Genomic DNA, 26,032 nt, shown 5'->3' with positions numbered 1-26,032 from the left:
AATGCCCATATTGCTAACTTCTTGGAAATCTGTGACACCTTCAAACACAATGGGGTAAGTGATGATGCCATCCAGCTGAGGTTATTCCCATTTTCTTTGAAGGATAAAGCCAAAGCTTGGTTGAACTCATTACCGGCAGGATCTATAGCCACATGGGATGAAATGGCCAGCCGTTTTCTCTCTAAATATTTTCCCCCTTCTAAAACTGCTAAAATGAGGAATGACATCACTACTTTTTTCCAGCAAGAGGGGAAATCTTTATATGAGTCATGGGAACGATACAAGGAGCTGTTAAGGAGAGTTCCTCACCATGGCCTCCCCATTTGGCTGCAAGTGCAAACTTTCTATAATGGTCTTACTGACTCAAATAAGACCATATTAGATGCTGCAGCCGGAGGATCCATAAATAATAAAACTCCTGAGGTTGCCCATGCACTTATTGAGGAAATGGCAGCCAACAATTATCAATGGCATTCGGAAAGGACTCAAACTAGGAAGCAGCAAGGCTTGCATAATGTTGACACTTATACAGCACTAGCTGCACAAATAGGAGCACTCAGTAAAAAAATAGATGAAATGCAGATAGCTGCCATGCATGTGCAGCCTCTTAATTGTGAATTGTGTGGGGGAGGCCACATCAGTACAGACTGCCAAGTTGGCAATTAGTTCAGACCATCTACTGAACAAGTTGACTATGTCAGCAATTCGTCAAGACAGCAGGGTTACCAGAGTCACCATACTTTTCATTCAGGATGGAGGGGACATTCAAACCAGTCCTGGCCAAATCAGCATATTTCCAAGCCGTTCCACCAGACTTATCATCAGCCTGAACCGAAATCCAATTTGGAGGAACTGATGACAAAATTTATAGCAGGTGCAGAAACTAGGTTCCAGAACTAGGAAGCCTCAATCAAAAACCTGGAAAACCAAGTGGGGCAATTGGCACAATTAATCTCTTCCAGACTGCCGGCAACTCTTCCAAGCAACACTGAAGTGAATCCACGAGTGCAGGTGCAAGCTATTACCTTAAGAAGTGGAAAATAGTTGCCTGAGGTAGAAAAGAAGAATTGGGCTGAATCCAAGGCAGAAACAAGCCTTGGAACCAGACAACAGAAGACGGAACAACCAGAAGCACAACAAGGGATGCACCAACAACCACAAGTTCCATTCCCTAACAGGCTGAAGTAACAAAAATTGGAGAAGGAATTTGGTAAGTTTCTTGAAATATTTAAAAGTTTACATATTAATATTCCTTTTGCTGATGCTTTAGCCCAGATGCCACACTATGCAAGGTTTTTGAAGGAATTATTGGCAAACAAAAGGAAACTGGGAGATGTGGCTACAGTTGCATTAAATGAGGAATGTTCTGCTATCCTTCTGAACAAGCTGCCTCAGAAACTCAAAGATCTAGGGAGTTTCACTATTCCTTGTACCATTGGCAGTTTAAAAATTGAAAAAGCTTTATGTGACCTGGGAGCTAGCATCAATTTAATGCCATATTCTATCTTCAAGAAATTGGGGTTGAATGAACCCCAACCCACTAGAGTGGCATTACAATTGGCTGATAGATCCATTAGACATCCTAGGGGGATCATAGAAGATGTGTTAGTTAAAGTTGACAAATTCATTTTTCCAGTTGATTTCATTGTGTTAGACATGCAAGAAGATGTAGAGGTCCCGCTTATCCTAGGGAGACCTTTCCTGGCTACCGGGAAAGCAATGATTGATGTCCAACAAGGACAACTCAGCCTTAGGATACAAGATGAGGAGATAATTTTTAAAATGTCTGATGCTATGAAACATGCACCCTCTAGTGATGATTCTTGTTTTATGATTGATGCCATTGAATTGACAATTGATGAATGCTTCCAGGTAAGTAGAATAACTGATCCTCTTGAACTCTGCCTCCAACAGGGAGAACTTGAAGAAGCAGAAAATGAAAAAATAAACCTCATGATAGCATACCTGAACGATAAGCCTCAATTCAAGGGAAAGGGGTTTCTTAAATTAGAGAACTTAGGCAAATTGCTCGGACCATCAGGTAAGCCATCACCCCAAGAACCCCCCACCCTTGAACTGAAGCAATTACCATCCCATTTAGAGTATGCTTTCCTTGAGGAACCATCAGATCTCCCCGTGATAATTTCCGCAGCACTGAATCCCTTACAAAGAGAAAAATTATTAAGAGTGCTGCGGGAACACAAAAATGCTATAGCTTGGAAGGTAGAAGATATCAAAGGCATTAAGCCATCAATCTGCACTCACAGAATTTTGATGGAAGAGGACAGCAAGCCTTCCGTTCAGCCCCAAAGGCGCCTGAATCCCAACATGAAAGAAGTGGTAAAGGCTGAAATAATTAAGTTGTTAGATGCTGGGATCATTTATCCTATTTCTGATAGTTCTTGGGTAAGCCCTGTGCAAGTTGTGCCCAAAAAAGGGGGTACGACTGTTGTTCCAAATGAGAAAAATGAACTCATCCCTACTAGAACCATTACCGGATGGCGTGTGTGTATTGACTATAGAAAATTAAATGAAGCCACCCGGAAGGACCATTTCCCTCTCCCATTTATGGATCAAATGTTGGAGAGGCTAGCCGGGCATGAGTATTATTGTTTCTTGGATGGATATTCAGGGTATAACCAGATACCAATTGCACCAGAAGATCAAGAAAAGACCACTTTTACTTGCCCATATGGAACCTTTGCATACCGAAGGATGCCCTTTGGGTTATGCAATGCCCCAGCAACCTTTCAGCGATGTATGATGTCTATATTTTCTGATATGGTTGAAAAATTTATTGAGATCTTCATGGATGATTTTTCAGTTTTTGGCTATTCGTTTGATGCATGTTTGAATAATCTGGAACAGGTGCTTACTAGATGTAAAGAAACACATCTTGTGTTGAATTGGGAGAAATGTCATTTTATGGTGCAAGAAGGCATAGTGCTTGGACACAAGATCTCTCAAAGAGGTATAGAAGTCGACAAGGCCAAGGTGGAGGCAATTGAAAAATTACCAACCCCAACATCTGTTCGTTCTTTGAGAAGTTTCTTAGGACATGTCGTATTCTATAGAAGGTTTATTAAAGATTTCTCAAAAATTTCCAAGCCATTATCTACTTTTCTTCAGAAAGAAGTGCCTTTTGAATTTTCAACTGAATGTCTTCATGCTTTCAACATCTTGAAAGACAAATTGATCCATGCACCTATCATGGTAGCACCAGATTGGACCCTCCCATTTGAATTGATGTGTGATGCGAGTGATTTTGCTATAGGAGCTGTTTTAGGACAAAGAATGAACAAACATTTTTAGCCAATTTACTATGCTAGCAGAACCTTGACTGGACCCCAACTCAATTACACCACCACAGAAAAGGAGCTGTTAGCAGTAATATTTGCACTTGATAAGTTTCGTTCATATCTGATATTATCCAAGGTTGTTGTCCACACAGATTACTCGGCATTAAGGCACTTGCTTACCAAGCAAAACTCAAAACCAAGACTGATCAGGTGGATCCTTTTATTGCAAGAGTTTGACATTGAGATTACAGACCTGAAGGGTGCTGCAAACCTGGCTGCTGACCATCTCTCCCGGTTGGACACGGTAAGCTCAAAAGAGGAGATAACCAGCAACATTCGAGAAGAATTTCCGGATGAGCAGTTGTACTCAATACAGAAATACTCATATCCTTGGTATGCTGATTTTGCTAATTATCTAGCTGCACAAGTCCTTCCTCCTAACCTTTCATATCAACAGAAAAAGAAATTCTTTTCTGATGTAAAATACTATCTGTGGGAGGAACCCTTTTTGTATAAATTGTGTGCAGATCGATCATAAGGAGATGTGTCCCCGAGGAGGAGATGGAGTCGGTACTCCAATTTTGCCATGATAAAGAAGCAGGAGGTCATTTTGGAGCTAGTCGCACTGCAGCCAAGGTTTTGCAATCAGGTTTTTATTGGCCCACACTCTTCAAAGATGCCCATCGGTATGTGTCCACATGTGACAAATGCCAAAGATCGGGAAACATTTCCCGACGGAATGAAATGCCCCTTTCCAATATTTTAATCTGTGAAATCTTTGATGTTTGGGGTATAGATTTCATGGGACCTTTCCCGAATTCTTTTGGGAATAAGTACATCCTCGTTGCAGTTGACTATGTATCCAAATGGGTAGAAGCCATGGCTTTACCCACAAATGACTCAAGAAGGGTAGTACACTTCCTAAAGAAGCTATTCTCCCGATTTGGCACTCCGCGAGCTATAATTAGTGAAAGGGGAACTCACTTCTGCAATAGCCAATTTGAGAGGTTAATGCAGAAATATGGAATTACACATAAATTAGCTACCCCTTATCACCCTCAAACCAGTGGCCAAGTGGAGTTGGCTAACAGGGAACTCAAAAGAATTCTGGAAAAGACCGTAGCATCCACCAGAAAAGATTGGTCCATCAAATTAGATGATGCATTATGGGCATACAGAACTGCATTTAAGACACCTATTGGCATGTCCCCCTACAGATTGGTCTTTGGTAAAGCATGCCATTTACCAGTTGAATTGGAACACAAGGCCTATTGGGCTCTTAAATTCTTAAATTTTGACATTCAGGCCACAGGGGCTAAAAGGCGGTTGCAATTGAATGAATTGGATGAATTCAGACTTACCACCTATGAGAATGCCAAAGTTTATAAAGAAAGAATAAAAAACTAGCATGATAAGAACTTGCTGAGACGGGACTTTTATGTAGGCCAATAGGTATTGTTATATAATTCCCGTCTCCGCTTGTTTCCAGGTAAACTGAGATCCAGGTGGTCTGGACCCTTTACCATTTCACAGGTTTTTCCCCATGGGGCTATAGAACTCACCCACCCGGTTCAGGGCACGTTTAAAGTAAATGGTCAGTGCCTGAAACCATATTTAATGGGCAGTACTGTACCCCCTCCATCCACTGTTTATCTAGATAACCAATAATCTCTTATGCTTGCTCATGAACAAGTTAAGGAATTTTTTGTCATTTATCTTTTTAGAATATTAGTTAGTAAAATAAAGATCTTTTTCTCAAAATTCCAATTCTTTAAGGACTCAGTTCATCATTTTCTTTTCTTCAGTTTGCTCTAGCAAGTGTGACTCCCTAACACTACGAACATTGAGGACAATGTTCATCTCAAGTGTGGGGGAGTGAGCCCGAGGCTAGGGTATGGGGGTTGAAACCATGCACCTCATGCACCCCAACACACATATGCAGGCAATGACATGACAAAAAAAAAAAAAAAAGACTGGAACCCCTCAAGTTCATTACTATTTATTTGATGATTTTTTTTAAGAAGGAATTCAATGAGTTGAGGGAGACTGATGTACTTGTTAAGTTTTTATTCTTGTGAATGACCCAATTTGATATATGCAGGAGAAAAGGGGAGCTGAATATGCCTTTCAGCATGACTAGCCCTAACTTCCTTCATGTGTATGGAAGCCCTTGATTTCATTGTTAATGGTCAAGAAAGCTAGTGCACATCTGAAGTGCTAATTCTTGAGGTTCAATAATTGCAAAAGAAGGACAAAAGCCCAAATTGACTCCGCTATTCTGAGCTGAATAGTAAAACTAGCAACTTAGAACATGAGTCCTATTTACCTACTTCAAGCAAGTGACCAGTGTGAGATGGAGCATAAGATGCACTCACACCAAAAAAAAAAAAAAAAAAAAAAAAAAAAAAAAAAAAGAGAGAAAAGTGTGAGATGGAGCATAAAATGCACTCACACCGAAAAGAAAAAAAAAAGGTGAGATGGAGCATAAAATGCACTCACCCTTAGAAATAAGTAATTGTGGTGACAACTGAGGTTCAAAGGGGCACTCTAAAGTTGAACTCTCATTGAGATTTAGTTACAGATGTGAAACTCAGTGAAATTTGATTATTAACCTTGACAATTAAGGAGCTGATTTATATATGAATTAGGAGTGAAGGCTAGACTATGATGAAATTCATATTCTCCTTTCCTCGGATCTGATACATATCTTAAATGGTAATTTACAAGAATAAGAGTTGAGCACTTACAAAAGTTCCCCGACTACTCAATGCATTTCTATCTTAAAAAGTTCACCAGGTAAATGGTGAGAACAGAAGGGTGGAATGTTAAGTTTATGGCTGATGTCTTTGCTTGAGGACAAGCAAAAGCTTAAGTGTGGGGGTATTTGATGAACTTACAATTTATCTATAATTTTTGAGGACTTTAGCATGTATTTTTATGCCGGTTTTATTAATTTTTGACTTAATTTAGCTTAATGCTAAGAATAGGTTCAGGGATAATCAATCCAAGAAAAGGAAGGAAAAAGGCAAGAAAAGAATGTTCAAAAAGACAAATTTCAGTCCAGCCCGGTCGTGGAAGCAAGAGAGAGCACTTCGGCCCAAAAAGAGCAAGTGAATTCCTTGAGAAAACCCAAGAAAATAAAGCCTATCTATGAGGAGAATTCGGCCCAGCAAGGAAGGCCCATTTTTAGCCCTAATAACAGCCTAGAGTGTAGCCCACATGAGCTCAAAAGCAAGCTAAGTTGTAGCCCAAATAGCAGCCCAAAGGGATCTAGGGGCGGCAACTTCTAGAAGTTTCTTGAAGAGAAGGAGGGAGCACTCTAGAAGGTTCATGAGGGGTGTAATACACCCCATTCTAGAGGCTTCAAGAAGGGGCAAGAGCCCCCTTGAAAAACTATATAAGGAGGCCTCTAGGAGGGGAGAAAGTTGTTCAATTGCTTGAGAGGAAGGCTCTCCCACTCTTAGAGGTTCGGCCACCTTGAGAGAAGAGAAGAGAAGAAGGCTAGGCGCAAAGAAGAAGGAACAGGGCACACTTAGAGGCTCTCCCATTTTCGGATGATGAGATCCCGCCAGAAGGAACAGGGCACACTAATGCTTTATATATTGCGGTAGACTGCCGTGGTTTGAGGGTACCCGCCGTTTTGATCGACAACGGGTCCGGATTGAATGTCTGCACGTTGAACACAGTTAAGGCCCTTGGTCTCGGGAAGGCAGATATTAGAAAAAAGTACACGAAGGCCTTCAAGATTGAAATTCATCATCGACGACCAATTGGTCACCATATTGCCCGACGATCAAGTGGAAATACCAGAGGGACAGGAAACGCTGGAAGTGCAGCATGTAGAGTCGGAGCTGAGATTCTTATCGTATCAGTTTGAGACCGTGAACTGCATTCCGGGAGGCTGGAACCCAGATCCGAGAGAAGACGAGTTGCCACCAAAGCTGAGGATGATGGCAAACATGAGGTTCCACCCCTGGAAAGGCGCTTGGGGGTGAACCAACAAGGCAGGATCGAGTATTTGACTCCCGAAAAGTACATTCCGAGATTCGGCATTGGATTTGAGTCGATGATAAGCGATTTCATCCACCGGGCTTCAAAGAAAAGCAGAGCAAAGAGAAGAAAAGGAAGGGCAGGTGCGAGCCGGAAGAGGAAGGAACCCGAAATGCCAACCCCTTTCACTCCTGAAGAACAGGCGCGGCAGGATAGGGAACTTCTGCTCTCCATCCGAGATCTCGCTATTCAATCGGGCTGTGGACCCATAGACATTGAGATTGATGAGACTCGGGAAAGCCCCTTAACGTAGTTTTTCCTGAGATACAGATGGTCTCGAAGCGCACTCTGGCTCGCGCCAAGCCCTTCACTCCAGCAATCCATACCCGGACGTCCAAAGAGCGATGGCGTGAGCACGTCGCAAGTCTGCTTGCGGGCAAGACGCATGAAGAAGTGGTCGAGATGTTTCGTGCGGGTCAAGACATCCCTGGCCTTGGCCATATAAAACTGAAGGATGAGCAGATTACTTTGCCTGGGCCTCTGGGCCCGATTTTTCCAGCCGCTCCGGAGCTAGATTGTTCGGAAAGGAATAATTTTTATTTCGAACCACCAGAAGTGAGTCTACCCGTTCCTTCTTCGACTACCCTTCCCGTCGTCTCTGCCTCTGCTTCGGAGACGAACACCGTTAGTCCTTCAGCCTCTACTCAGTCAGAGACTGGCCCTTTGCGGAGAGGCAAGGAACCAGTAATATCCGGGGGTGACGATGTATGTATCAGACGTTTCTTCGCCGGCCGCGACGACGATCCTGAGGGAAATTACTCTCTTCCTTCTCCTCCGCGGCAGACGTGGGGCTATGTCACCGGTCCCCCCAAAGAACGTTTGAACATGCCTCATGCTGAGGCCTTACCGCGAAGGGTATTCTATTCGTGCTTCACTTCAGACTTGAAAGAGGGAGCGTAGGCGTCGCCAAAGAGAGGTGAGGGAAACCTGAGTTATTCCTCTTGCTGTAGGAGCCAGTTCGTCTGCGGGGGCCGGCTCGTCAGGCTTTCTTTACTTTTATTTTGAGTTTCCTTCTTTTTAGTGATTGACCTGCTTTGTGTTTGTTTTTCTTTTAGGTTCATCTTTAGCTCTGGTGGTTTCTTCTTCGCCAGTATCTGACTCGCCGCGAGATGAGCTCCGGCTTCCGGAGTTACCCACTCTCGACTGGTGGGGGCGTCTCGCTTTTTCACCGGTTCGAGGGTTGAAGATGCCCACCTTGAGCCTTCCCGTCAAAGGTAAGGGTTTAAGAGTTCTATATTTTTTAAGATTTTGCGCTCTCTTTGTACTGCTTTTGTGTCTTTGCAGAGCCTCTAGCAGTGACAGTTGCGATGGTTGTCCCGGTGCCGGCTCTTCCAGCTTCGTTTCCTGAAACTACTGCTTCTTCTGTTGAGATTCAAGAGTTGCGTGATGAAGAGATGCGAGGTTCGGACTCCTCTCCGCCTGACACTTCTGGTGGTGCAGCATTGTCAGTCGAACCTCAGACCTCGGCAGGGGTTCAAGTCCTAGAGCCTGTCCCCGTATCGTCTTCATCCTCCGACGTTGGCGTTGCTTCGGTCAAGGTTCACGAGTCGCGAGACGAGGAGATGCCTGACCTTACTTCATCCGCTATTGATGGCGAGACGTCGAGTGCGGTTCAACCTGCAGCTGCTGCGACTTCTGAGACTCGAACTCCTGTGGTTACTTCCCAAATTCCAGAGCCGGTGTCTCTACGCGCTCTTGCACCGTTCGAGCCAACTAAACTTCGGAGCCCTCCCCCGACGGGCGTGGTGAGTCCGATGCTCGGAACTGTTGCCGAAGCTTTTAGAGAGACGGCAGTCAAGCTGCAGAATGGCTTGCTGAATTTCTTATATACTGTCGAAGCCACTGAAACTCAGGCAATGGTGAGGGAGGCTAATATGACTTTCGAAGCTCTCGAGAGGCTCTGGGTGGATTATCGAGGCTTCTACGAGAAGGTTAGAGCGTTCATCGATCTTTCGTCACTGTTAGCGAGCATCGAGAGGTCCATCCGTAGTGACCTTTCCACCCAGGAGCTTGTGGACCATTTCGAACGTATACGGTCACGGTACGAAGCTATTTCGCGGGAGCGTTCCGAAGCCTTGACTGCTTTGTCGACCGCGGAGGCGGGTTTGGCATCGGCCCAATCAGAAGTCACCCGTTGTCGCGAGATGTTAAGTAAGGCCGAGTCTGAACTTGCTTCTTTTCAAGCATTAGTGGAGGGAGCTAGAGTACGAGCGACCGACCTTGATCAGAGGTTTGCCGTAATCCATCAAGATTTTCAAGCGGCCTCTGAAGCGGCTGCAGAGGCCTTGGAGATCCGTCAGCAGACCGAAGGGGAGAGAGCTCGAGTACGAGAGGCTCTAGATGCAGCTCGGGCGGCTCTGCGTCAGTGACTTTTTGTTTTCTTGTATTTATTTGTCCTTTCTTTTGCTGTAATGAGATCTCTGTATTCTCTTTGTAGAGATTCTTCTGGTTTGAAGGGCCGTTTCTTTGTGGCCTTCTTTTGATATTAATGAATTTGTTGGTTTTCTTGCTGTATTTTCCTTTTCTTTTGTAGGCCTTTTCTGGCTTTGTAAACAGTTTAGCTCGTGTTAAGGAGCATAACTTAGTTTGGTTTCGGTGAACAGTTTAGGCTCGTGTCGAGGAGCATCATTGATGAAACTTTGGAGACTTGGTCTTGTCAGTTTGGTTTTGCCGTTCACGTTGCTCGTGCGGGCCAGGAGTAAACCATAATGGGGGGACAGTTTAGGCTCGAATCAGGGAGCGTTTTCCTGAAAGGGTAGTACTATTTCAGGAATCGAGCATTTGTTGGAGGAATGATTCGTTCGCCGTCCATGGTGATGAGCAGGTATGCTCCATTTGAGTAGACTTTTTGGATGACGTAGGGGCCTTCCCATTTAGGCTCTAACTTTCCCCGGGTCCGTCGGTTGATAATAATCGGCGTTCGTACCATGAGGACTAAGTCTCCCTTCTTGAAAGAGCGTAGTCTGACCCGTTTGTTGAAGGCACTGGCCATCCTTTGTTGATAGATCTCCAAGTTCTGCTGCGCTTGAAGCCTCCTTTCATCGAGAGTTTCGAGCTCCGCGAGTCGGATTATGGCGCTTTCCTCTTCAGTGAGGGATTCCTGGATTGCTACCCACAAAGAGGATATTTGAACTTCGAGGGGCAGAACTGCCTCTCCTCCGAAGACCAACGAGTATGGTGTCGCTTGAGTCGGAGTCCGACACGTGGTTCGGTATGCCCACAAGGCCTCCGGGAGCCGCTCATGCCAATCTTTCTTGTTTTTGTCATCTTCAGGATTTTGCAGAGTTTTGTTGAACGCTTCTGCTAGCCCATTTGCGGCAGCGTAGTATCTTGAAGAAAGGTTTGGCTTGATATTGTATTTGGCATACAACCGGTAGAGGGGGCTACTTCTGAAGGGTTGCCCGTTATCGGAGATGATGCTGTCTGGAATTCCGAACCGGTAGATGATTTGGGTTCGTATGAACTCGGACACCGTTGTGTTTTTGAAATCCTTTACAGCAATCGCTTCGGCCTACTTAGAGAAATAGTCGGTAGCGGCCAATAAATACTGATGCCCTGCTGACGACGGTGGCGTGAAGGCTCCGATGATGTCCATCCCCCAGGTGGCAAACGGCCATGAGCATGTTGAGCTGCATTTGTCACTTTGGTCCCGTTTGGTGTGCCCCGCACACTCCCGCGTGGACCTCTTGCATTGCTCCGGGTATCCGTTCTTTGGCTATGCACCTCATATAGATCCCATCAAGCGATCGCTTATAGAGGGCATCCTTCCACATGATGAACTTGGTCGCGCGCTTTCGTACTTCGGCCCGTTTAGCTCGGTCTTCAGGTAGCCTTCCGTGCTGGAGGTAGTTTCGAAGGGTTCTCGCCAATCTTCCTTGCCCTCTTCAGCAGTTATCATGTTAACTGGCTCCCCCTGGGTGATTTCGCTGAGGGGTTGCAAGACCCTTCGTTCCCCGACCGTGATAGTCAGTCTTTTCAGACGGGAGAATCAAAGAAGCTGCCAAGCTTGCGAGCGAGTCCGCTTGAGCGTTCACCCCTCTCCGGACGTGGAAGATATTTACCCTCCTGAATTGGTCTGCCCTTTTATGGTAGGGTACGAGACTGACTTTTCTCACCACATATTCTCCTCGGAGTTGTTTTACGATCAATTCCGAGTCCCCGTATATTGTCAGTTCTACAATCGGGATCTTGAGGGCTTCTAAAGAAGCGCCTGCGATCACGGACTCGTATTCGGCCTCGTTATTGGAGCATCCCTCTGTCAAATCAAAGGAGTAGGGGATAATTGCTTTGTCCGGTGTCACGAAGACTATGCCGATCCCGGCTTTCTTCGGATCGGACTGCTTTTCTCCGTTCGGGCTCCTTGATGCTCCGTCGAAGTACATTTCCCATCCCTTCTGGACCTCGATTTGCATCACTTCTTCGTCCGGGAGGTCGGTCGCAAGCGGAGAAACAAGCAACGGCTTTCGCGCGTCAGCGCTCATGGAGTTGCTTGTTTTCTTCGCTGCCTTCGCTTTTGTAAGGCGAACATGAGAGCTAGACATGTTTTCTCTATTGGAGTGTACTTGAATTCTGCTCCAACTAGGGTCCGACTCAAGTAGTATAGTGCGTTCTCCTTCCCTTGTTCATTGTGCTGGGCGAGGAGAGCACCCAAGGAACCGTCTAACGCCGTGATATATAACAGCAGTGGCTTGCCTTTTTTCGGGCTCATGAGGACTGGGGGTTTCATCAGATATGCTTTGATGCTGTCGAAAGCATTCTGGCAAGCTTGATCCCATTCAAACGGTACTCCTTTCTTCATGAGTCTGGAGAATGGCTGACACCTCCCTGCGAGGTTGGATATAAACCTTCGGATATAGGCAAGTCCCCCCTGTAGGCTTTTCAACTCTCGGATGTTCTTCGGAGGCGGCATCTCGAGGATGGCCCTGATTTTAGTTGGGTCGATTTCAATTCCCCTGTGTCTAACTACAAATCTGAGGAATTTGCCAGACGTGACCCCGAACGCACATTTGAGCGAGTTCATCTTGAGTTGATGTTTCTGGAGTCGATCAAAGATCTTCTGCAGGCGCTTCTTTAGAAGCCCCCCGTTTTGTTTTGACAACGAGATCATCGACATAGCACTCGAGTTTGTCGTGAAGGAGGTCTCCGAATATGACAGTCATGGCCCCCCTTTAATAAGTTGCGTAGCCCCAGCATTCTGGAGTCCAAAGGGCATTACTTTGTAGCAATAGACTCCTTTAGGCGTCCTGAAGGCAGTGAGTTCCTCATCCGAAGGTGCCATGCGGATTTGGTTGTAGCCCATGTATCCGTCCATGAAGGACAGGGCGTCATACCCCGTGGTGGCGTCCACCAGCAACTCCGTAATCTGAAGAGTGGGACAAGGCGCTCAGGTGCGCTTCCCCTCTGTACTTAAGCTTATAACCACACCAGATAGCGCAGGGATGGAGTAACAATAAACTAAAGCCCATATGCGATACCCGCCGTGGGCTAAATTCGGCTGTCATACCTTACCTAACCACTGGTAAGGTTTAGACCATAGTCGAGTGTAAACCAACTCCCTCCTCATTTTAAGAGAAGCCAGAGGTTCTGGTGGAGCAACCTGACGTATGATATCATAGCACCTTAAGATCAAACCATATTTGTGAGATTTTTATAGCCGCTCAACCGACATAAGCAAGAGCTGGTGGATCCAGGAAGTAGCTTATTGGTCTATAGTAATCGACTGCGGCCTGGTGGAACCACGAGACGTATTCAAGACAGGAAAGTGTCTATACAGACAGCTACCACTTTTCTACAAATAGAGCCCTGTCGTCGTCGAGATGCCTTGGAACTATTTAAACACGACCTTTCCTGGGGCTCCGAAAAAGAAGGTTCCAATGAATCCGAGGAAAACAGCACATTATGGCCATGACCAGCTAAAGATCACTGCCATCCCACGAATTGGATTCGAACCAAATCTTGATTGGAGAATCAAGCAACTTGCCCTTTAGTAGATCGTGGGGGTACCGTCAATCTCAGCGAGTGAACTAGGTTTTGGTATTCCTTCTCGAGCTTCTATTTCTTCCGTTAAAGGAGATTCGGGAAAAGATGGAATAGGAAGACGTGTTTCCAGAACGAACAAGATACGGGTTGAGAAGGGGGAGTTTGCAAAGTTGGACAAGATTGGAATGGGCATAGGAACATGTATTGATGTACCAGATCGGCTAATGCTCCCAGGTTGATGCGATGTATTCCACCAGTTGACAGGAAACTTGATTATTGGTATATCGATCGGTCCAGCACGGATTGAAATAGGAGCCGGTTCGACAGGAAGCTTTTGAAAACGCAGTGCACCCAGGTAAATAAGGAACGAGATGAATACAGATGTTAAACGAGCATCCCACACCCGAAAGGTGCCCCACATAGGTCTTCCCCGAAACCCCCCAGTCACTAAGGTAAACAACGTAGAAAAAGCACCCATTTCTGTACCGGTTCCGGAAGAGCGAAGAAAAAGGGGATGTTTTGTTAATAGGAACAAGAAACTGTTTATAGCCGTTGCGATATAAACAAGTATACTCATCCGAGCCGCAGGAACATGTACATACGGAATACGAGAATTTCCACCTTGTTGAAGATCTTGTGGCGCTACCCGAAGACTTAAATGAATAGCCATCGCTGTTAAGAACAACCGAGATCCAATGAGAATTTGCGCGTAGCTTCTGGTCTTTGACATAAATAAGGAAGGTTGTAATAACGAAACGGACATGTGAAAATTTTGTCCTAGCTAGTGAACAAGAAAGACATGGATGTATATTCAATACGCAATCAAAGGATTTCGCATGCAACCAAAAGAATATAGGCAATGAGTTTCGTTTTCGCTCCGCTCGTGCGTGGCACTCCTTGCTTGCGGAGCGGCATACCGGAAAAAGAAGGATTGACCCCTCGTACGACCTACCCTCCCCTCAATTTTCGGACCGTAACGCCTGAATCGCGGCCTCCAGGTCCTCCAATTTCGGAGTGGATATAGAAAACCGCTCTCCCACCAGTATATCATGAAGATGATCGAGCACCCCCTTACCTTTAAGGTTGTCAAATCCCCTTGTACTTATAATTTCACTCAGTAAAGAGGCACCCCCATGAAACACTTGCGCCGGGCCTTTGTGCGCTTAGAGGCTAGGAGTTGCCCGCTGGGATGGCTCCACCAAAGTCAGTAGCACTGGATCATGACCTCAAGTCCAATGGCCGGGGCACTCTTCTGGCTCAGACCGGTCCATGGGAGGCGCCGCTTACGTGCTAAAGGGGGACAACCATCATGGAAGGCGACCATGCGCCGATGAGGTGACTTGGCACCGATGTGTAGGGTCTTCTGTATGCCGATGATGACAGGCACCTGTGTGCCATGATGATAGGCAACCGCTTGGGCCGGAACCCACCCGTGCGCTAGGGGCAACGGGATAGCTCAATCAGCTTGGGCAAGGGGCTGGCGAGGTGTAGGGACATGCTTGAGCCAGGCCCGCGTGCCAAGCCTCCCTTGAGTGTCGGCAGCGCAGTGCCGGTCCAACACTGTCCCCATGAGCTAGTGTGCGCCCATGAGGAACCCTGGTAGCCATGCTAGCCGTTAACCAGGGCCGCCCCGCAAGGGGATGATGGTCTAGGAGTGCCAAGGTTAGGCACCCAAGGAGGTCGACCACCCCTCCTCAAGGAGTACGTTAAGCTTTCGGTGGTCTGCCTGAAGATGACATCAGTTCTCCCAAAAGTCTTACAGGCGAAAATGACGGGCATGTCCCTAACGTAAGCCTGCCAAGCGTAGGCAAGGCTAAGCCTGCTTTGAACCGTAACAGGCTCCCCCACTCAATCCATTGTCGTCCTCGACAATGGGTCTTCCTCGTGAATGGGCGTCTGTGTCCCGCGCCATCCACTTCCTTGCCAGTTCCAGGGCTCGTCTGGCTAGCCCGGGTCTTGCCTATATTGGTGTCCATTTATGGGGACAGAACCATTTCACTATGCCGGCCTGCCTGGACTTCACCCCAGTGTCGAGGTTACTCAAACCACGCAATGGCTATGCCGTTGAATTGTGAAAGAAGGGCCCTCGAAGAAATGTGTGTGGTGCTTCGCGGAGGTCCGCCCCATGTATCATCTTACCTCAAGGCTCAACCGTCTTCTTGGTAGCTTTTCAGTGATGCTACCGAACACGTTGATAGGTCTACTCCTCATGTTGGCGATGACCTGGGTACCCTTTCACCATGCTGGCCTGCAGACTTCACCTCGCCCTGTGCGGGTTACTCAAACCTAGCCATGGCTTATGCTCTCCTGGGCCCTCGAAACTACGCTTCGCCTCGCCGACTCGGGCTACATCTTCACTCCGAGGGGGCCCCACTGCTACTGCCTCAAGGAGACTTGACCGCTTCGAACGCGAGTGTGGCAACTTTTACCCATGAGTTGCCGAACATGCACTCGCCTTGTGATAAGCTTCTGCTGCTGCAAGTGTTCAACCTGAAAACTGAGCATGTCCACCTGATACTTTGCCGGTGTAGGGCCGCCATGCTCCAACAGCTAGCGTAACCACATTCCTAACAAGGCCCACGCGTCTGCCCCCGCATGAGGACAACCACCAATGCGTCTGCCCCCGCAAAGGAAGCTGTTTTAGGGTCATTGGAATGGGAACGCGAACATTGAATGGCCTCTTGATAGGCCTGATAAACAATCTCCTCGGGCAGTGTACCCTCATTCCTATCAAGGCTCACGCGTCTGCCACCGCATGAGGACAACAACCAAAGCGTCTGCAACCGCAAGGGAAGCTGTTTTAGTGTCATTGGAATGGGGCCACAAACTATGAAATGGCCTCTTGCCAGGCCTGATCTGAATTATGCTCGATCCTGGGTGGAGGTGACTATGGACCGCACCCCACCAAATGCTGCTTGTCGAAATGACCGCTTCAACTGGCTCTGGGCTAATCTGTTGAAAACCAATTGCGGCTGCAACTGGCCAACTCGCTCTGATACCAACTGTCACGGGGGTAATTCTACAGCGGAAGAAACCCGTGCGGCGTCCTGGCCAAGGCAGGCCAGGACAAGCCTTTGTGCACTTAGAGGCTAGGAGTTGCCCGCTGGGATTGCTCCACCAAAGTCAGTAGCACTGGATCATGACCTCAAGTCCAATGGTCGGGGCACTCTTCTGGCTCAGACCGGTCCATGGGAGGCGCCGCTTACGTGCTAAAGGGGGACAACCATCATGGAAGGCGACCATGCGCCGATGAGGTGACTTGGCACCGATGTGTAGGGTCTCCTGTATGCTGATGATGACAGGCACCTGTGTGCCATGATGATAGGCAACCGCTTGGGCCGGAACCCACCCGTGCGCTAGGGGCAACGGGATAGCTCAATCAGCTTGGGCAAGGGGCTGGCGAGGTGTAGGGACATGCTTGAGCCAGGCCCGCGTGCCAAGCCTCCCTTGAGTGTCGGCAGCACAGTGCCGGTCCAACACTGTTCCCATGAGCTAGTGTGCGCCCATGAGGAACCCTGGTAGCCATGCTAGCCGTTAACTAGGGCCGCCCCGCAAGGGGATGATGGTCTAGGAGTGCCAAGGTTAGGCACCCAAGGAGGTCGACCACCCCTCCTCAAGGAGTACGTTAAGCTTTCGGTGGTCTGCCTGAAGATGACATCAGTTCTCCCAAAAGTCTTATAGGCGAAAATGATGGGTATGTCCCTAACGTAAGCCTGCCAAGCGTAGGCAAGGCTAAGCCTGCTTTGAACCGTAACAAGGGGGCACGTTGAGATCGAGGGCAGGCTCTTCCACTTCCACTTCCACTGGAGGAAGGTTGAGATCGAGGAGCGGTCTGGAAGGGGCGACCCCGCCTCCAACCGGAAGAGGCAAATTATCAATTCCCATAGAAGAAAGAAGAAGATCGATCCATTCCACTAATGAGCCAATGAAAGTTGCTCCCCATGTGAAAGCAAAATGAATGGAAAATGGACTAAAAAATAGTACTAGCAAGTAGACAATGATCTTCTTAATAAGATGTTTGACAACAAAACTAAAAAATTTCTCATCCAACCTTGAAAGTCAAAAATTTTTGGCATTGGGAAACTGTACTCTCTCTTTCTTTTTCGCCACATCGGGGCTATGGGAGTCGAACCCAATTCTTCCACTACCCTCTCAATGACGACTGAACAAACACGAGCCGGTACGTACTTTACTGAGCTGAGCAATTTAGTCAATGACAGATCCGCTTTGGCGTACTAGCAAGTCTAACGTTGGCATGTGGCACTCTCCTTCCTTGCTTTTTCATACGCTTGCTGGAGAAGGTCGGTTAAGCGCAGGAATCCCGTATGACCGAACTCGAACTCGCGGAAATCTCTCTTATTTCATACGAAATTTCTTGACCCAAGCAAGAGGAATTGAAAATGATAAGAAAGGTATCATCATAGATATGACATAAAGATCTATATCTCTCTAGCATGTTATGGCGTGACATCCTGATCTTTCAGAAAGTGTCATCCTTCGAATTCTGAAAGTACTGTAAGGCGAGTGGAGCGAAGGGACCCTCAGGTGCTCGCTTAAGGGTAAGGCGCTAATCTAATGCCACTAGCTTGCTGGCTTGCTAGAGCAGCTAGACTGGCACTAGTTCCTAGCGTTTTTCAGCTGTATCCTGTGATCTGAAATGTGCTGTCGGAAGAAGCGAAGCGAGAAAACGGCTAGCAGCAAGCTGAAAAACTACAGCGCGCGCTCGTTCAAAAGTACGGAATGCGCTACCGCGCCGCGCGTCAGCGCTCATGGAGTTGCTTCTTTCTTCGCATGGGTGCTTGAGCGCACTGTAGTTTGATTCGCCGGAGTGCGCAAGAGCGCCCTGTAGTTTTCTCGCTTTCTTCGCTCTGTAGTTTGCTGCCTCCATGTCCTCCGGCAATGCACTATGGCTGTCATCTCCTTCTCTTGGACTGTGCCTCTCGGTCTCATTGAGCTTTCGGCTCTCATATGCGATAGGGTGACCTTGACAAAAGACAGCGCCGATGGCATAGTCTGACGCATCCGTGTGTACTTCAAATGGCTTAGTGTGATCTGGCAACTGCAATACGGGGTCATCAATCACTGCCTGCTTTAGGTCCTCAAAAGCTCTTTGACACTCTTCCGACCAGTGCAGTGCCATGATCGGTCTGTACGTCCTTTCCTTCTTTAGGAGATTTGTGAGTTGAGCAGCCCTCTTCGAGTAACCTACGATGAATCTTCGGTAATAGTTCACGAGCCCTAAAAACGATCTTAGCTCACTCACCTTGGTAGGTGCTTGCCACTCCTCGATGGCTCTGATGCCCATCCAATGCCCTAGGAATAGGAACTCCGTCTGTCCAAAGGAGCATTTCTCTTTCTTTACATAGAGGTCCTTAAAACAAACCTTAAAAACAGTCCGGAGGTGGCTAACGTGGTCGTTTAACGAATGGCTATAGCCCACGATCAAAGTATACCACCAGTCGTCTAAGTACGGGTGGAATAGCTCATTGTTTAGGGTGCAGAACGTGGCAGGGGCATTGGTGAGTCCAAAAGGCATAACCAAAACAAACGCACCGTACCTTGCTTGTCACACAGGTCGTCTTTGGCTCGTCTCCTTCCGCGATACGCACCTGGTAGTAGCCCGACCGTAGATCCAACTTCGAGAAGTTTCTCGCGTTCGGTCGAAGAATGCCGCGTGGAAACTTGTTCTTGATGGTTAGGTTACCTTGTTGAGTGCCCGATAATCGGCTCCCGCTTCTTCTGGAAGAAAACAGGGGCTCCATATGGTGCTTTGGAGGCTGGAATATAAATAGGCCTCAATGAGTTCCTGAAATTTTTTCCTGAGCTCAACCAACTCCGGAGGGGCCATCTACTAAACCCAGTCAATGCAGGGGGTTTGGCTCAAGGCTCCAACTCGGTCTTGTGGTAGACTGCCCTCCTAGGGGGCACTTGGCAACTAACTCGTGGGGCCCCAAATTCCTCAAGTACTTGCTGCACTTCCTGAGAAAGAAGTCGTCTTGGTATTGGATCCGCTCTTCTGTTAGCATGAACATGAATTAGATTCTATTCGTCTTCTTTATTCTTAAGAGAACCCCCCACCCGAACCATTCTTAAGACCACCAAGCCCTCTCGAATGAGTTCTACGATAGAAGCTTTCAACGTACACCCGGGGACAAATCTTTCACTCACTGAGAAGTGAAAACCTGTGACTATATCGTCCTGAAGACGGATGCGACGGGAAGAAGTGGCATTTGGAAGTGTTGCTGACTTAACATTTAGGTTTCGGCATAACAAAGCTTGCACTGTCTTTTCTCACTTAGGCGCACAGCGTGCCGTTGGTAATGATTCTACTACGGTGCCGCAAATTCGCAAGCTGATCCTAAGTAATCGTTGTTGTTCATTGGATTCCGGAGGAACTACTTCGTTAGGATTGGGGAATTGCTGCGATTCTTCCTGAATAGCCTGGATTCTCCCGTCTAGAGTCACTTTGAAAGTCTTACCTAAACTCTTCCGACTGAATATGATAAAGCCTATAAAACGACGAGCTACTATCATTTCTTCATTATAGATTGAGATCTTCTTCGAACTTGATGCACAAATAGATGGAATAGCAGCAAATAGCATCTTTCTATCCTGCATATCCGTGGAACTCAATCTCATTTAGAAACGTTATCAGCATCTATCTTTCAGCAACTGAACGGGAAGTTGTTTAGGAAAGGACTTTAGAATCGGATGCGCTCGCCCAGCGAGAAAGGCCCTGCCCCTGCCAAGTAAAAAATAAAAAGAAAGAAGAGAACGAAACGAGAACAGAACTTCGTATTTTGTAACTCTCAAGGAGTCATGTTTAACCTTGAATGCTATTAATAGATTCTACAGCAATAGTCCCTCGGACTCGGAAAGTAATAACGAAAATGGCTAATCCAATAGCAGATTCCGCAGCTGCCACCGTTGGAACCAATGAAGCAAATGATTGACCCATCATATCATCCGAAGAAACGGAAAATACCAAAAAGTTCGAATTCACAGCTAATAACATTGATTCAATTGGCATTGACATAATAGGAATATTTCGTCTATTAAGGAGGATTCCCCGAATACCTAAAATAGAGATGATCATAGAAAATGTGAAATATTTGATAGGATCCGTTTCGGGAACGTGGAATGTAAGAGAAATTCAAATGTTAAAACTCCTGTACGAGAACGAAGAAGTCACGTCCTCGTTCTGTTTTGAAGAAAATAAGGGGAAACAAATAAAAAAATAAAAAACCATTCCAAATCTCCAACATAGCACGATAGCGCGGACTTCTCTCTTGAAGTTCTTGTAGTTCTACAAGAACAGAGTGATGTGCGTCAAGGGTTTCATTCAACATATCTGCGAATAGAAGGCCTACCATAATGGAATAGTCATTCTCATTATGGACGGCCTTCGCCGATATATAGGAATTTCACCCATGATTCGATAGCCTTCCGTGCGGATACAATGGTATCCACAGTAAACTTCTCCTCCTCCGTAAGACGAGGAAGATTCAGCGCTTCTATGTTCTCCATTATTGGAGGGAGATTCAAATCTAGTTCCCTCACCCCTAGTTTCATGGATAAAACCATATTAAGAAGGGCATTGATTAGGAAGAGGAGTCGAATGGACGACAGGCAAATAAACGAATAAAGGAAGGCGATGCGAAAAAACGAAGCAATAGCTTCGCAAAAAAAAGTAAAACCAAATGATCGGTTAGCCAATGATGGATTTCGTTTAATGGAATGGGAAAGAGTAGCAATAAAAAAGAAGAGGGAAGCGCATGATATGGAAGTTCTCATTACTATAATTATAGTTGTTGTTCCTTCTGATCCTAGAAAACGTCCGAAAATACCAGCTACGGAACTACCGAGCAGGGGCAAAAATACGATAAGTAGATACATCAGATCGAGTGTAATCAGACAACCAAAAATCAGACAATGACAGAGCGGCCTGTGATGGAGATTGAGCGAAACAGAAGGAACGGCGCGCCAAGCATGATGAAAAACTACTGCGCGCGCTAGCGCGCAAGCGGCTGCAAAGCCAGCTGCGCGTTAGCGCAACGGCTTGAGCGCTAGCGCTCAATCCGTTGCTTGTTGCCTGAGAGCAAGCGAAGGCTGCAAGTTCAGGCGCCCGCTAGGGCGCCGCAACGCACTTTGCCGTTGCAGCAAGATTCAAAACGGATGCACGCGCTAGCGTGCTGCCGTTGCGCTGGCTGCGCGTTAGCGCAACGGCTTGAGCGCTAGCGCTCAATCCGTTGCTTGTTGCGCATCCGTTTTTCATCATGCTGTTAGCGCAACGTCAGCGCTCAAGCCTGCGAAAGCCGGAGTGCGCGTTAGCGCAACGGCTTGAGCGCTAGCGCTCAATCCGTTGCTTGTTGCGCATCCGTTTTTCATCATGCTGTTAGCGCAACGTCAGCGCTCAAGCCTGCGAAAGCCGGAGTGCGCGTTAGCGCACTGTAGTTTTCTCGCTTGTTGGTGTATAATTCAATTCCCTCTTTTCTCCCCCCTCCCTTTCCCCCCTGCTGGCCGTGTGGGCCACACTTCAGAAAGGTACGAAGTCCTGCACTTCTTGTGTGAGCCCTACGCCTTCCCCCCCGCCCGCTGACTTACTGGCCACGTTACTGATAACCTAGGAACGAGCAAGGAAGAAAGTTAGCCCCAACGACAAACGAACCTATGGGCGGGGCATTTTCGGGGAGTAGCCCGCTTCTGAAGACACTTCCTGGCACATACATTAAGGGAGCCATTGAAAGGTGACTGAAACACCAGAAACGGGGACTACCCGAGCTAATGATAGAGGCAAGAACACTTTCCGGCCAGGTCTCATTGATTGATCATAACGATATCGTGGAAATGCTGCACGGACCCAAATTTATAGGAACGGAAACAGAATCACCTTGATACTAAACCGGATCGAGCCCGGGATCTTCTTGGAAATGGGAAGATCTAGGATAGGCGGCCAACCTTCTGGAGAGAGCGGTGTGCATGGACCAGGTGAGTAGGGATGCAGCTCCGTGGACCGCTCGTCGGGCCTGATAGGTGGTGGTATCACACCCTTCTCAAAGGAACCGTACGTGACACTCTCGCGTCATACGGCTCCGTCCCGGAATCAGGACCTCCCCTTTCCTTTGACCAACGGGTCCTCGAACCAAACTGTCCTCGCATGGAGGTTCCTTTTCATTCATTCATTCATTCATTGATTCAAGGTAGCTTTAGCTTGCTTCCAAGTCCAAGCGCTATCGGTAGAAGCTAGTCGCCAGAAGCGAACTTCCGGGCCGGGAAGGAGCGAAGAAAACGTAAGGATTGGTACCCAGCTGAAAAACGTGAGCGCGCTAGCGCGATACGGCTTTTCAGCCGCATCTTGCTGGCTGCGCTAACGTGCAACGGCTTGAGCGCAAGGCGCGAAAGCATGCGAAGAAAGCCCCTAACCGCGGTTGGGCGCTAGCGCGCCCTTACGTTTTCTCGCTTGTTGGCTTCGCCGTATCTTGCTTGCGCGGAAGCTACCGCAACTAAAAGAAAATGAATGAAGGAAGGAGCGGAGCGAAAGACTACAGAGGCATTCCGGGCCGACTACAAGACTACGACTACAATACAAGTCATGAGCGATAGCGAAGCCAAGCTGGATAGGCTGAAGCCTTTTTTTATGTCGAAAGCCCCACAACTAGCTATCAACTAGCAGACAACTAACGCAAGCCTACTCAACTAATCTCATAAGTAAACGCCTGTTTGTCACGGGTGACTCCTTCATCGCGCCATCAAGCACCTACAGTGAGCCATCCGAGTGCCAGCCACGTGCTTTCATGGTGCCTACATGTGTGTCATGGGTGGGCTTTGCTTGTATTTTGTAAGGGGGACCGCCAATGGCGTAATTGTAATTACTTAGTATGCTTTTCCATTATTTTGATGTTTCATATTGTCACTCCCCCAAAAGCTTAACGTACTCTTTGAGGGGAGGTAGGTAGTCGAGTGAGCTCATAAGCGTGTAAAGGTTAAGCACGAGATCCCCTCGACACTGTACTGTGTGCTTGTGCTTACCACTGATTAATACAATACAAGTAGCCTTTTGCTAATTAGTGTGCCTTCTTGTTGCCTTTCTGTGTGTGTTTGCTTTGTTTCGTAGGCTTACTCGCCCATTTCGAGTGCCGCACGGGGCCCCAAAGATTCCCCCGTGACAGTTGGTATCAGAGCGGGTTTCTCCTCAACGCTCGTGACCCTTGCATAGCAATACTAGTGGTGGCGCAATGAAGCACAACAAGGAACTCACCGACGAGATTGGGCATGGCCTTGCCCATGCGAGGGAGACTGATGAGTCTCTAGTCGATGAAGCCACCATAGAGAAGGCCCCAAGGGGTCGCACATCCAAGACAAGCAAGCCTGACAAGTTAGCTGACACGCTTGCTGCTTTCGACACGCGCATCCTTCGCTGTGAAGTGACTGTTGGGGAGATGCGTGACCGAGTAGAAGAAATCCACTTGAATGTGGAAACAATTGAGAGCTCCGTGGTGGAGCTAGAAGCCCGTCTAAATGGCATTGTGAATGAGGTCCAAGACGTCCTGAATAGAACCCTCAAGGAAGTCCTTGGAACAAAATCCCGACAAGAAGGGAGCTCATCTCGATCCGACATCCAAGACCAGGTGGATGAGATGAGAGCTGAATGGGGGGCCATGAAAGTAGCCATGGCCTCTCCCTCCGACCTCCAGACTCAATTGGATGATCTAAGAGGAGACATGACGCTCCTCAAGAGACTAGTGGCCAGCACTCCAAACCCCTCCACAACACTGGCCCCTGCTCGTGCGAAGATTCGGGAGCCCACACCTTATGCTGGCTCCCGAGATGCCAGAGAACTTGACAACTTCTTGTGGCAAATGGAACAATATTTCCATGCTGCTAGCATTGATGATGACCTAACGCAAATTCGTACAGTGATTATGTATTTGACTGACATTGCTATGCTATGGTGGCGCAGGCGATGCCAAGACATTGAACGGGGTACGTGCACCATCGAGACATGGGCTGATTTCAAGCGAGAACTAAAGCGGCAATTCTACCCAGAGAACGTGGAGTACCTGGCGCGGAAGAAGTTGAAATCACTCAAGCATCAGGACTCACTCCACGATTATGTTAAAGAGTTTTTAGCCCTTACCTTGGAGATCACGGACATGTCCGACAAGGATCTACTGTTCAACTTCCTGGACGGAATGAAGCCCTGGGCCGAATTAGAACTCCAACGCCACAACGTACAGGACCTCGCCACGGCAATGGCAGTGGCGGAGCAACTCAATGAGACTAACTTATCAGATGAAGAAGCCCCTAAGCCAGAAAGCCCGCGTTCCCCTAATTTGAGTGGGGGAGCAGGTCCCTCACGCCCAACGTACGACAACTCCCGCTTCAACAAGCCAGCAAGACAAGACTATGGGAAGAAACCACAAGGAGAACAAGGCCCTCAGCACCGTTACAAGCCCAGAACCGCTGGCTCCCCAATTTCTTGCTTCCTTTGTGGGGGAAATCACTTGGTTCGCAACTGCCCAACCAAAAGGAAGATCAATGCCCTCGTCGCCAAGCTCAGTGATGATGAGCAAAGCGATGAGGAAAAATCTATGCAGGCGCCTAGAGTGGGCGCCCTTCAACTCTTCAACGCCATGGTGAAGAAAGAGGCCAATCATGGAAGGCCAAAGAATGCCCAAAGGGGGCTGAAGTACGTAGACATCCTCCTCGGCGGGAAGCCGACCCAAGCCCTTGTTGATACAGGGGCCTCCCACAACTTCATTTCAGTTGCCGAGGCCAAGCGACTCAATCTGAATGCTGTGAAAGAGACAGGGTGGGTCAAGGCCGTGAACTCCGGGGCAAAGGCGATTGAAGGCATGGCTCGTGGGGTTGACCTCCAAGTTGGACCGTGGACAAGCAAGGTTAATCTTTCAGTGGTACCCCTAGATGATTTTCGAGTTGTCTTGGGAATGGACTTCATGAGACAAGCAGAAGCAGCACTCCTACCTCACATCAACTCTTTGTGCATCTTGGACGAGCGCTCCCCTTGCATGGTACCAGTTACGACTTCCACTAAGGTTCATGGGAAGCGAGTTTCTGCACTACAACTTTTTCACGAAGACAGTTCTGCGTCAACAAGGAAGAACCCCTGTCAAGTACCTCACATCGACACTGGAACTGGTTGGGAAGTCGTCACCAGGAAGAAGTCACCTCCGAGACAGTTCCATTTTCAGCGCCAACACCAACATCAGCGCCCAAGTCAACACCAGCAGCAACATCAGCTTCAACGCCAACCACATCAGCAGAAGTCGACTTCGCAGCAAAAGTCGCAAGTGCCCGCAACTAGTGGGCCCAACAGAAGAAGACCCAAGGCCGTGTCAAACGTTTCCCACACCTACTACCACGACCACCGGGGAGAGCGAGTGCCACCCAAGCCATCTAGGGACCACAATCACACTATCCCTAAGGCTAGTTCCTGTAGTAGCCCTGTGAGATACCCTTGGGGAAAAATACATGGGAATCCACACCTTAATAGTCCAAAACACCATTTTGATCCTCCCCTGGCCCAAACCTACCCCTTAGCCAAACAGGACCAGCCACTAACATACCTTGAGGCTGTTAGGAAAGGACTTAGCCATAGGAAACCCCAACAGAACGAGCCAACCCGACCATGCCACCAAAATATACACCTCGGCCTTGGACGATAGCCGGTTCGGGGAGCAGCA

The 26,032-nt window shown here is 47.7% G+C and overlaps 2 protein-coding genes and 1 non-coding gene across 3 annotated transcripts; 1 reads left to right on the top strand and 2 right to left on the bottom strand.

Annotated features, from left to right (window-relative positions):
- Positions 1-210: 210 nt before the first annotated feature.
- Positions 211-317, bottom strand: LOC148861064 (small nucleolar RNA R71). Its single transcript, XR_016095262.1, has one exon. It is a non-coding gene; the product is annotated as a small nucleolar RNA R71 (small nucleolar RNA).
- Positions 318-7,392: 7,075 nt separating this feature from the next.
- On the top strand, positions 7,393-9,863 carry LOC148861063 (uncharacterized). Its single transcript, XM_088984182.1, has 3 exons — positions 7,393-8,265; positions 8,405-8,563; positions 8,634-9,863. Exons 2-3 carry the CDS (start codon positions 8,536-8,538, stop codon positions 9,716-9,718), a joined length of 1,113 nt encoding a protein of 370 aa, XP_088840308.1. The 5' UTR covers positions 7,393-8,265; positions 8,405-8,535; the 3' UTR covers positions 9,719-9,863.
- Positions 9,864-12,836: 2,973 nt separating this feature from the next.
- Positions 12,837-14,235, bottom strand: ABCI5 (Cytochrome C assembly protein). Its single transcript, XM_088984183.1, has one exon. It carries the CDS (start codon positions 14,089-14,091, stop codon positions 13,333-13,335), a length of 759 nt encoding a protein of 252 aa, XP_088840309.1. The 5' UTR covers positions 14,092-14,235; the 3' UTR covers positions 12,837-13,332.
- Between the last annotated feature and the right edge of the window lie 11,797 nt (positions 14,236-26,032).

Source organism: Nelumbo lutea, chromosome 4 (genome assembly GCF_056320005.1).
Source record: "Nelumbo lutea isolate HS-2025 chromosome 4, American lotus-T2T, whole genome shotgun sequence".
Lineage (NCBI taxonomy): Eukaryota > Viridiplantae > Streptophyta > Magnoliopsida > Proteales > Nelumbonaceae > Nelumbo > Nelumbo lutea.
This window is presented reverse-complemented; position numbering and strand designations above follow the sequence as displayed.

What these genes read in the sequence shown, in the direction of transcription:
- LOC148861063 (XM_088984182.1), top strand. Translation starts at nt 8,536, where the DNA reads ATGCCCACCTTGAGCCTTCCCGTCAAAG. An exon ending in CTTGAGCCTTCCCGTCAAAG is followed by an intron (nt 8,564 to 8,633) that starts GTAAGGGTTTAA and finishes GTGTCTTTGCAG; the next exon opens with AGCCTCTAGCAGTGACAGTT.
- ABCI5 (XM_088984183.1), bottom strand. Translation starts at nt 14,091, where the DNA reads ATGTCCGTTTCGTTATTACAACCTTCCTTATTTATGTCAAAGACCAGA.